At 39.9% G+C, this 11,224-nt stretch overlaps 2 protein-coding genes across 3 annotated transcripts; one reads left to right on the top strand and one right to left on the bottom strand.

The window, feature by feature from the left end:
* Positions 1 to 71: 71 nt before the first annotated feature.
* Positions 72 to 4,671, bottom strand: ptp4a1 (protein tyrosine phosphatase 4A1). Of its 2 annotated transcripts, none has more exons than XM_017716651.2 (6): positions 4,520 to 4,671; positions 3,285 to 3,418; positions 1,940 to 2,032; positions 1,662 to 1,792; positions 1,292 to 1,366; positions 72 to 1,070 (listed from the first exon to the last, which is right to left on the bottom strand). In XM_017716651.2, the coding sequence occupies exons 1-6, from the start codon at positions 4,542 to 4,544 to the stop codon at positions 974 to 976; spliced, it is 555 nt and encodes a 184-aa protein (XP_017572140.1). In that variant the 5' UTR covers positions 4,545 to 4,671; the 3' UTR covers positions 72 to 973. The 2 variants fall into 2 exon arrangements, with proteins under 2 accessions (XP_017572140.1, XP_037401165.1); XM_037545268.1 differs by having other exon boundaries at positions 2,842 to 3,418; positions 4,506 to 4,663.
* Positions 4,672 to 5,131: 460 nt separating this feature from the next.
* Positions 5,132 to 10,826, top strand: lgsn (lengsin, lens protein with glutamine synthetase domain). Its single transcript, XM_017716675.2, has 4 exons — positions 5,132 to 5,383; positions 5,621 to 6,260; positions 6,380 to 6,549; positions 9,494 to 10,826. Exons 1-4 carry the CDS (start codon positions 5,354 to 5,356, stop codon positions 10,676 to 10,678), a joined length of 2,025 nt encoding a protein of 674 aa, XP_017572164.1. The 5' UTR covers positions 5,132 to 5,353; the 3' UTR covers positions 10,679 to 10,826.
* Positions 10,827 to 11,224: the final 398 nt, after the last annotated feature.

Genomic DNA, 11,224 nt, shown 5'->3' with positions numbered 1-11,224 from the left:
GCTCTGCATGTTTTTGTATGCGAAACATGGACGCATAAACACTGTCTTCACATGCAAACTGCAGAGACAACTTGTCTTTTCAGTGTATTCTTTATTTCTTTAATGTACTCTCTCAAGTTGGTGAACAGTTACAACTTCTCACTATACTAAAACACATACCCACTGATAGTATAAATAGCCAATCTAATAGTACACATTTCACATACCGTACATAAATCAAGTATCCAAGTATTAAGTTACGCACATCAAATAAAAAGGCATACAAAATATCGCACAGGTCCAGTTTGAAGCCAAAACACAAACATCACACTATTGACATGGCAGTAATTAGTAAACAAAGTCTGGATAAACAACAACACAAACTAGATCCCAAACCTTCCATTTACACTTCTGTCACCCCCCCCCCCCCCCCAACAATCCAAAAATGATTCTATAGATTTTTTTTAAACTCATGATTTTCCTGCTTTACACATCTCCAGCTGTTTCACTTCTCCAGATGCCATAGACTTAGCCCCATGAAATGGCCTCTTTCCATTTTAGTAAGGCATTTAAATATGATCCACTGGAAGGCAGGCATCATTATGGACGCTCATCAAAAAAAAGGACAAAATACTAAATCATACTTGTGTTGTTTCATAGATGTGTTTTTAAAAAAAATAAAAATCTTTCATTTGGCAGAGGGCACTCCTGTGACAACTTGCCGAACAAAAAAAAAAAGCCAATGGCTGAAACAAGAGATGTAACACATTAACATCCTTCAAATTTTAACAAGCATACATAAGCACTCTAAACTTGCCAACAAACCATACAACGTGGCCGCGTTGTAAAATCAAGACAGAAGGGGATACTCACAGATGAATAAGATTCGATTCATTTAGCAGTATTTTCACATGTTCACCAATTAAGAGAGCAAACTCCCCACATTAGAGAAACATTTGGATAATGCTACTCCAGCAAGGTTAGTGTGCAAACTCTACTGAATACAGCAGTTTTTGAAGCGAAGACGCATCTTTGGACGATACTTCTCCAAGTAGAAGAGCTGCTTGCTGTTAAATGCTCCACGGCGCTTCCTGATACATTTAAAAATAAATAAATAAATAAATCACTGGGCTGATATACATTCTTAAATCAGACTAATTTTCACCTGTACTGTTGTATTGTAGCCTTACACTCTAGCAGCACAAACATAAAACATCTTTTTTAAACAAATGCAAGTATTAAATTAAGGATTTAAAGCTGCTTTTAAAATATGTATATGTATAGGGGGGGACAAAACCCAAGAACAACTTACTGTCGGATAAATTGGACAGCATCTTCATACTTCATACCACACTCGATCATAGCAAGGGCAACCAAGACTGGAGCTCTATGAAAAAACACAGATAACACTGTGCATAAGGACTTTGTTTAAATCATTTTCTAGTCGGTGCAAAAGTACACGCATTCAACATTGTACTTTGAATATCTCAGAAATTGATGAATTGTAGTCCAACACCAAAAAGTTTAATACTCAGCTGTGCTCTCAAACATAGTCTTGAAATTTTGATGCAGATACAACACTAAAACCATCTCTCCTGTAGGTTATATTAGCTTTTGGATCCTACACAAAAAATGTACTAAAAATGGCATGCTAGTAAAACCTGTTTTCCACATAACATTACCTTCCAAGGCCAGCCACACAGTGGACAGCAATGCAGCAGCCTGGCTCCTCTCTAAACTTATTCCTCAGCAGATTTAACCAGTCATCAACAATCTGGTTAGAAGGAGGAGCTCCATCATCAAATGGCCAATCCTACAGGTTTTGAGACAAAGAGAAGATTAGTTGAAACGTCTGCTTCGAAAGGCTTATGTGAAGTCAGTTTCTTCCATTTTATGTACTATATTAAGTATGTTATTGCTTTCAGTATTATGCTTTTAACATTCCTTCGACTGGACTCACCAGAACCTGAATGCCCTCTTTAGCCACCAGGTTGGCATCGTACGTTGCTTCACACACTCTTACAACAGTTGTCACACCATATTTCTTCAGTTCCTGTTAAAGAATAAATCCGTTTAATCGTTTTGGAATGTCTTTCAGATGGCTGCACAAATGAGATTTTAACATTTCATCAAACAGGGAATAGGGCTTGGTTTTAAAGACTTATGGCTTTCTTTTTACCCTCTAGAATATTACTTTATATTTTATAAGTATGTATAATATACTTTATAAATATAAAGTATATTATATATATATACTTTATATTTTATATATATATATATATATATATATATATATATATATATATATATATATATATATACACATACATACATACATACATACATATGCTTTGTATAGGCTTTGGAAGTCGTCCCCCCTTATCCTCATGGCTACATAGTAATTTTTTAAAGGACAACTTTTTCATTTTGGCATTAAAAATCCAGGCTTTGAACAGAACCTAAGGGGGCACTTCAACCAAAACCTGCATTTGTCAGCTTTGCAAGTTACATAGTTGTGTGCAAAATTTGGGAACACATTGTCAACTTGTTTTATTGATTTTAAACATGAAAATAAGTTAACGCTGACTAAATAGAACACATTTCTGTACATTTTAATGCTCAATAACTTTATCTGTTGAATTTAACATAAACCGATTTATATACAAAATATAAAATGTTGAGGCCAGCAAGTAAAGAGAACTACACTAAAATTAGCAGAAAAAGCCATATCCCTTGTAGGTTCCCTATCGAGGTGTTAACTTACTTCCACTTAGAAAATCAAGAAAACATGTAATGAGTGTCGAGTTATATACAACTGTGTAAAGCGTAGTGACAATATATAGAGGCTATATAGAGGCTCACCTCAATGAATTTATTTAGAGTGGCATTGGTGGGGTTGTGGGTTATGAGGAACCTCATGTTTTTATAGGTGATCTCCACAGGGGCAGGTCTATTCATACGGGCCATTGCTGACGATGAAAAATTAACCAAAATCGACTAAAAATGGAGGATACTTCAACAACCCAAAAATATAAAATTCTGCCACAGACAGTCAGAAAGAAATTAATCACCCAAATGATGGTGTAAAGAGCAAATGTTGGGAATGGAAAAGAAAAAAGGGAAAACAAACTTAAAAAAAAATATATAATAATAAATTAAAAAAAGGCTGGTCCTCGGATGAGCGAGGAGACGGAGGGCCAACGAGGGCAGTGCACTTCTGGAGATTTTTTACCCCATCCAGACCGGCCTGGCTGCTGTGGACGCCTGCTCTCCGTGTCCAATCCCGCCAACGTTAAAACACTCACACAAGTCTCTCTTCCAGTGAGGTAGCAAGGCTCGCCGTTCACTTTTCTGCATATACGCCGTGCTGAGCCTGGCAGTAGTCTCCACTGCCCTTCAGAAACTCCATAAATGTGTGACCCAATACACCACAGAACTGCTGTAATGGCAAAACCAAAGGGGTAGAGGGGTCAGAGGCAGGTAAACAAACAGGGTGGTGCCGTTGCTACAGGATCACAGACCACTTTTATCTGCGTGAGGTCAATATATTGTTGCATATACCATTTTGAATCGAATAAGAAGCAGATATCATAGCGGGAATGAGCTATTTACGCCGTCGTGACTCGCTAATAGAGGGCAGGGACTGTTTTTTCTGTCAGAAAACGACGTGTAACCGCTTCACTCCATCTATGCGTTTGTCATTTGTATTTTACGGCAAAAGGCTAATCTCGGTGGTTGAAACTAAGCTTGATCTTGTTCTCATATCTCCCTTTGTAGTTAACCTAACTACCTTAGATTGAAGTCACGTTAGGACTAACATGCACTGAACTAGATGGGGAATTCTGAAATGAACTTGCGGCTAGTAGAACAATAAATTAACTAACGTTAGTTAGCTGAAAGCTAATAGGCCAGTTAGTAAGCTCCCTTACAAAGAAACAAGACTCGGATGAAAGAAGAATTTTCTAACCCCGACCCCTTATGCCGCAGGAAAGCTAGCTAACGATAGCTAACTGACAACCTGTCGGGCCCAATGTGGGTGACGTGAAAAAAGAATCTGAGCTAATAACTTGAAAAATTTAAGTAACGAACAACATCATCCTCATTTAAAATCGCGTAACTGTTTGTTCTCCACGCATACAACGAATGGACAATCTTTCCGTCCAAGACTAATCATTCGTCGCACCGACATTCTAGTAAGCTAAAGCACAAAGCTTCTCAGCTAGCTAACGAACATAGCACCAGTACGATACTGCGGTAGAAAAAAATCTGGTAAATACTACATCTCACAGAGTACTGTAAACCGTCCATAAATATCAAGAAAAGCTAGACATAAACGTATTTCTTTCTCACAACACGCTCGTGTGTCCAGGCCGTTGACGCTAAAAGATGCTAAGCTAGTTAGCTTTCAGGCTAACACAGTGACCTCGTTTTGAGAACACTTTGCAGAAACTAAAAAACCAGGGAAAGGAAGGGACATCTTAATTGAATAAAGTGAGCACGCTTAAATCTAGTTCGTTTTTACTTACTGGAATATGCTTACTCATTGAAGATTGTAGCTTAACCATAAAGCCGGTCCCAAGAAAGCCGTAAAATATTTGAAGTGGGTTTTCACCATACAGCCGCAGCGCGAGCGTCGTGTCTAATGAGCGACTCTCGGCTTCAACCAGTTACAGCTAGCCTGGGTCGTGCTTGCAGTAACCGCACCCTGGAAGTAGGGGAGGGACGCGTTTCACAAAATCAGGTCACATAGCTACTGTACTTTGCCTACGTAGTGAAATGGCAGCGCGAATTAAATGAGAGAATTTGATAGGAATTTGTTCCATTTACTTCTCGTTTCTTATCACGACTGAAATAAAAAAGACCAGTGCACAGGACTGGCGTCCAGCGCAATGCTTAGCGCAGTGAAGAGGAGAGTGGCCCCTGTGCATGTAAAGTTACGTAAAGTCTCCAATCAAGGCACATTTACAGTGCATCTACCGGAAAGTCACTGTGCATGTGAAGCCTACATTATGGGCTGAACAATGGCCGTGAGATTTTCTTTCTCTTTGTATTGAAATACATCATTCTAGAAAGTTTGACAAATAACGTTTAGTGATCTGTGCAAAAAGCTGATGCACTGCATTGTTTTCACCAGTCCCTGCCTATACAAAGGGTCACTGAACAGCCTAGACGGCTCGTGGGCTTGGCCAATGGGAGGATGAGCGTGCGCATTTCAGTCATTGGTTATGAGGTGTGTGAACCACTTTGCTCTGGTGTGTTCCAACCCCTCATCATTGTACCAGTGGCCTATAAAAGATGTGCTCGGCCATAGCTCTTGTTTCAAGTTGGAGCTCATAAAATTTGAAACCACTGGGATTAAGAAACAGAAGAGAAAATGCAGAAATCAAAAAGCTCTAGAGAGAAGGTACAGTTTTCTGTTTTCTTTGTGGATGTAATGCTATTTGGCATTTGAGTGAGTTTTTAAACGGATTTCATTTGTTTTTTTATGCACGGTAGTAATTAAAGTCACTGTAATATGTTAATTTTAAGAAAGGAGTTATCATGCTAATAATAAAATATCATCATATTGGCCAAACCCTAGCTTATGCTAAAAATCTGCTTGCATGTTTACAATGATGAAAACCTTTAACCATTAATTTAGGAAACACCCAGCATGGATTCAGACCAAGTAGACGGAGGCAGTATGAGCCATAGCAGAAAGGGCGTCAGGGTAAGTGGTAAACACGTAGCCTCTTCGGACTGGGAAAGAGGAGGGAAACCTGTGCCCATAGTCCAGACAAATTTTTCTGCTCCAAGCCCTGCTGAAAACCCTACAGTCATTTCAATCGGCCCACACTGTCGACCCACTATCTCTACTGAATCCCAGTATCAGGACTACGTGAGAAATGATGAGTGGAGTAGAGAAGACCACCAAGGCCGCTCACCCCCCACAGAAGGAGGTGTTTCTAAACAAACAATGGAAGAACTGAAGAGTCTATTAAGAGAGAGTTCCCTGCTGAGTGCAAGAGAGAGGGATGAGGCCCGGCCACTTAGTCCCAGCAGCCACAAGCCTGGACAGAGGCTGGATTGCAGACCTGACGAGGTTCCATCAAAGTCTTTCACAACTTTCAAACCCATTCTGTCAAGCAGCAGAAGAACATCAAGACCAAGAGAAGGTGTTTCGTCTGGCTGGGATTCTGGTGGGTCATCTAGGACCGATGGTCATACAAACAGGCCATCTGGTTTTAGATCACCCACCAGTGAAAGATCTCACCGGGTAGACACTTGGTCCTCACAGACAGGTCGGTGTGCCTTACAATGGAGCTGTAAAATGAAATACGTTATTTTGAAACCTTTTGTGTCTCACAGCCTTTTTGCTGGTCCATATATTTAACGCTGGTCGTTTTGGTACTCTCCATAGATAACAAAGACAATACGCAGACAGAATCTCATGGGTCACAAAACTTCATTTCGGAGGTTGAACAGATAAAGCAGCAGATTTCTCGGGAGAACATTGGCTTTGTTCGCTTTGAAGCAACAGATCTCCATGGTGTGTCAAGATCCAAGATGGTCCCAGCTCGCTTCTTTCAAGTAAATATCTTCATGCTTAATTGATGTCATTTGTCTTAAAATAGTTTTATTATTAAAATAGTATTGATAATCTATAAAGATTCAGTTGTATGCTACATTTTGGGTGCTTCTGGCTGAATAACCTATTTTGTTGTTTTTTTTAAGGGAAATATATATATATATTCAGTTAGCTATGTAATTGTAGGATGTGCAAAACACTGGACATCATTCCAGTTTTATATCTCCAAACTGTATTAACGTTTTAGGCTTTAATGGACTTGTTTGGACAGGTTAGGCAAGGGAAGAATTGTCATTAGACATTGAGTGCCTATACATTATTATTCAAATGGTCACGTAAACAACGTTCTCCAAACTAGAAATCCATTTAAGAAATCCGATCTCAGATTCTCAATGCATGTATACTCATAATCCGATATCTATCGGATGTCTCAGTCTCCACATATGCAAAAACAGATGGTGGATGTTGTGACATGGCAGCAAAACAATATTGGAGAGGCGCTGAAACCAAACGGGGAAAAAAGGATTTAAATATTCTTCATCTTCTAGATGATGTAAATACATATTTTCAGGTAAATAGGTGCAATGTTTAAAAAAAGCCACGGTATGAAGTTTGAGTTTTACATTATGTCCATGTCACATCTTCTTCTGTAAGTTTATTGGTCGGTTGCAAAGCAGAAATCATGTAGACCTGGAGTTCCCATTGTATGATTACTCAAGTACATGTAAATGTGTTGATCGAATTCGGATTTTCTGCAGTTATCGGATTGTTGAGTGCATGACATCTCCAAAACATTATAAATTCTCTGACTCTTCCAACCTTGTGCTAACACTCAACAACTATGTCCTCCTCTAATCAGCTGCCTGAGAACCTGAAAATGAAGCTGATGCCCCTAAAGCAGAGGAAGGCTAGAAAGGCAAGGCAGAACCCCCATATGACAGCAAAGAACTGTAAATAAGGTTTAGCTGACACAGGAGTGGTGGTGTACTGTTGTACTGTGCAGTGTTGCTTGAACCAGCATGATCTGCACAGTCATCAGAAGGAAACCTTACCTGTGACTTTATTACAAAAGTCAACATCTGAAGTATGCAACAACATCTAGATAAGCCAGGAGTATTTGAGTATTGAAAATCTTAAATGTTGTGTGTAGGGATGCAAATTATCGATTAATTAATTAATCATTAGTTGATTGATCTTATCGATCGACTTTCAATTAATTGATAACCAGCGTTTTTCACCTGAATTTCAGTGTTTCAATAGGGCCTTTAAAAATATCAGCTAAATAGTTAAAACGCTGAGTTCAAAAAGTATATTATGATAATTATATTGTATTGTATTATATTATATATTCCTCAAGTAATTATGCATTAGGAAAAGAAAGCAGACATGTTTTTTATGGTATAACAAAATACATTCTTTAATTTAAAAAAAATTAATTAAGGACTGGCTCAGTTCTTGCATTTGAAACATTAGACATATTTTTTTTTTAAATAGAAGAAATTAAATAGAGAGCCAAACAGAATATTAGATCATAAAAATAATAATAGATCATGAAGAAACTGCATCTAGGCTATTAATTAGGAAATCCTCAACTGAAACATCCACAACTGCCTTAATTTGTATAGGGTTACAGCAAAATAGACAGGTGGAAATGTTTCACCAACCTTCCCGCTGCCACTATTGCTCTGCTTACCCCAGCAGCAGCAAAGCCATCACTGACTGCGAGATTTAGCGTGTGTGCAAAACATGCAGCTCATTTCCAGCTGACCCGTGTGGGGCTGTTTGCTTGGACAATGTTTCTAGCGTTGTCGTGAACACACGCTGGAACGCGACCGGAGAGTCCCCAAGTCTCCACAACATCATTGAGCTTGTCAGCTAAATTGTCAGCGGTGTGTCTGTCCGACATGTTCGTCGTAATCAGCACTGCAGATTTTAGCTGCCAGTTCTCGTCAGTGTAGTGGCACCTCACGGTGATTTAACTTTCTGTTGTTAGAGCCGTCCAACAATCTGTTGTCAGGGCTACAGCAGTAGCAGTAGCTAGCTTTGTTTTTAGCTCACTCTTCTTTTTTTCGTAGCGAGCTTCGAGGCGGGATGTTATTGGTGGCCTCGAAGGGATATTGTAGCCTGGCTCTAGGAACGCAATGAGATCGAAATCCTGCACCGTCAACTGTGTTGATTGGCATCAAATCTCTCTCGATCCTGCTGCATATCCTCTCTGTAACGCCCTCCGCCCTTCTCTCATCACACGCTCGCCTTCCCAGTGTAGCTGTGATTTTAGGTTGACCAGGTGCACTGGTGCCATGCAGGACAGCTGCATGCACGCTGTTCAAATGATAACTGAGTGAGCTAGTGGAACTGTTGTATTTCAGTACCGCTTTACACAGAGAACATTTGACTTCTTTGCCTCAATTAACAATGTTGAAATGGTCCCACACCGCACTTCTTTTCGCCCGCTTCATTTTGTTTTCAACCTTGGTCTCTCGCGACACGTGTTCACCTCTCATTGTTACGCTCTGTTCAAGTTACTACAGTAGCGCCCTCTAGCGATTAATCGCGATTAATACATTTTGTTCGAGCAACCACTTGATCGACAATTAATCTAAAGTCGATTAATCATTTGCATCCCTAGTTGTGTGCTCATAAGACGGTCAAAGAATATTGTAGGACTAGATGTGTCCTGCAAGGAAGAGTCTAAAAATGCCTGAAACAGCTTGTAGTTGACTACAAAAAGCATTTCCATGCTGTGATATCTGCCAAAGATGTGTTACTAAGCACTGACTTAGTAGAGTGTCCAAACTTTTCACATAATACAACTAGTATTTTTGTGTTTTTGTAAGTTAACCAAGTGTAAAGGAATACGTCAAAAAAGTAAAAAATGTACTCTGGCCAGAGGTGCCCAAACTTTTGCATGCAACTGCATTAATCATTTCATTACTGGTATTACAGGAAAAAGCTGTTTATGGTGTGCCCATGCCTAGAAGCTACCTGGAGCTGACATTGAGCCCCAAAGACAATGAGGTTGATCATCCAACTGCTGCCAATTTTAGTAGTGATGTTCTTCTGATCCCTGATCTCTCTACCTTCCGGGTTCTTCCTTGGGCTGAACAGACCGCTCGTATAATTTGTGATCCTTGCACCATCACAGGGATCCCACTGCGCACCTCTCCTCGCCTCATAGCTAAGCTGATGATTGGTCACCTTCAAAGCATGGGGTTCTCGATCCATTCTTCCTTCATATATGAATGCTGCATCTTAGGGGCTCCAGAACGGATGGGCCCCAAGATTGTTTTTTTCCCTGCCACTACTTTGCTGAGCAATCATGACCTGCCCTTCCTACAGCAGCTTGTGAGAGGGATGTACCACATGGGTGTTGATGTGGACAGTTTTGCATCTTCCAGCGGTCCAGGACAGATGGAGATCTGCTTCAAGCCTATGTTTGGAATTGATGCTGCGGACAGTGCCTTCACCTTTAGAACTGGAATTAAAGAGATGGCCAGGAAGCATAACTACATTGCCACCTTCCTCACTGATGAAACCATCTACAATTCGGGATTACTCTCCCATAGCATATGGGATGCCAACGGCCGGAGAAATCTTTTTCATTCAGACACTGAGGAGCTATCCGATATCGGCAAGAAATGGCTTGGTGGGCTTCTCCACCACTCACCAGCTTTGAGCTGCCTAATGGCACCAGGCATCGGCTGCCGCAATCAGCTTACTAAAGGCAAAGATTCAAAGCACCCATTCTACGCCACATGTGGCTGCAATGACAACAGCTGTGCCTTTAACGTGAAGCTCCATGGTGGACGGGAGACTTACATCGATAATAGGCTCGGCTCAGCAATGGCAAACCCTTACATAGTTTTGGCAGCAACCATAGCAGCTGGTCTGGATGGTGTTAAGCGTAACCTCAGCATAAATCATGGTCTTAACAGAGCTCCAGCCCAGGAGAAACAGTTTGTGGTTCCTGTTAAACTAGAAGATGCTTTAGAGGCTCTGGCAGAAGACGCCGTGATTCGTGGAGCGCTTGGTGAGCCATTTGTGCAGTATTTCATTGCCATGAAACGTTTTGAGATTGAGAAACAGGAGCTTGATACAGACAGAAACAAAGGCCTGGAATATTTCATCTGATGAATGAATGATTTTACTGACTGAAGTGTTCTCATGTAGAATAGAACGAGAACCAAACACACTCATGTATTTATATCACGTGACCTAAAAAGAGATGCCAAGATCCCTATTTAATGACAGTGATGAAAAATAAAAGCTCATTATGATCCATCTGGGAAAATGTGTTTTCTCTGACACTTCTGTATTGTGATTAGTGAAATCCTTCTTTCATCTCATCAAGATAAAGTAAAAAAAGTCTAAGTTCTCTAAATAATGAATAGATAAGGATTGTTGAATTGCAGAATTACTTGCTTTAGGGTTGCCCAGAAAGTTACGCTAACCCCACCCCCTTACCCAGTGAGAAAACAAAAATATCTGTATACTATCATTAACTTGTTAAATACTTTTTAAAGTATATTTTTAATAAAATACAGTAGATTTTTATAAATATATTTTAAAACTTGATTGGAAGCCTTTTTACCTTCTAAAGTTGTATACTGGTTTTAACTGGTATGCTGGTCTTATGGAGCATCACAAAAAAAAATAAAAAAAGACAAGAAATAAGAC

Source organism: Pygocentrus nattereri, chromosome 15, assembly GCF_015220715.1.
Source record: "Pygocentrus nattereri isolate fPygNat1 chromosome 15, fPygNat1.pri, whole genome shotgun sequence".
NCBI classification, from domain to species: Eukaryota; Metazoa; Chordata; class Actinopteri; order Characiformes; family Serrasalmidae; genus Pygocentrus; species Pygocentrus nattereri.
The sequence above is the reverse complement of the archived record's forward strand: the minus strand, read 5'-3'. Positions and strand labels throughout refer to the sequence as shown.

What these genes read in the sequence shown, in the direction of transcription:
- ptp4a1 (XM_017716651.2), bottom strand. Translation starts at nt 4,544, where the DNA reads ATGGTTAAGCTACAATCTTCAATGA. An exon ending in TAAGCTACAATCTTCAATGA is followed by an intron (nt 3,419 to 4,519) that starts GTAAGCATATTC and finishes TTGCCATTACAG; the next exon opens with CAGTTCTGTGGTGTATTGGG. An exon ending in TGTGTGGCTGGCCTTGGAAG is followed by an intron (nt 1,367 to 1,661) that starts GTAATGTTATGT and finishes GTTTTTTCATAG; the next exon opens with AGCTCCAGTCTTGGTTGCCC.
- lgsn (XM_017716675.2), top strand. Translation starts at nt 5,354, where the DNA reads ATGCAGAAATCAAAAAGCTCTAGAGAGAAG. An exon ending in CAAAAAGCTCTAGAGAGAAG is followed by an intron (nt 5,384 to 5,620) that starts GTACAGTTTTCT and finishes CCATTAATTTAG; the next exon opens with GAAACACCCAGCATGGATTC. An exon ending in TCCCAGCTCGCTTCTTTCAA is followed by an intron (nt 6,550 to 9,493) that starts GTAAATATCTTC and finishes CTGGTATTACAG; the next exon opens with GAAAAAGCTGTTTATGGTGT.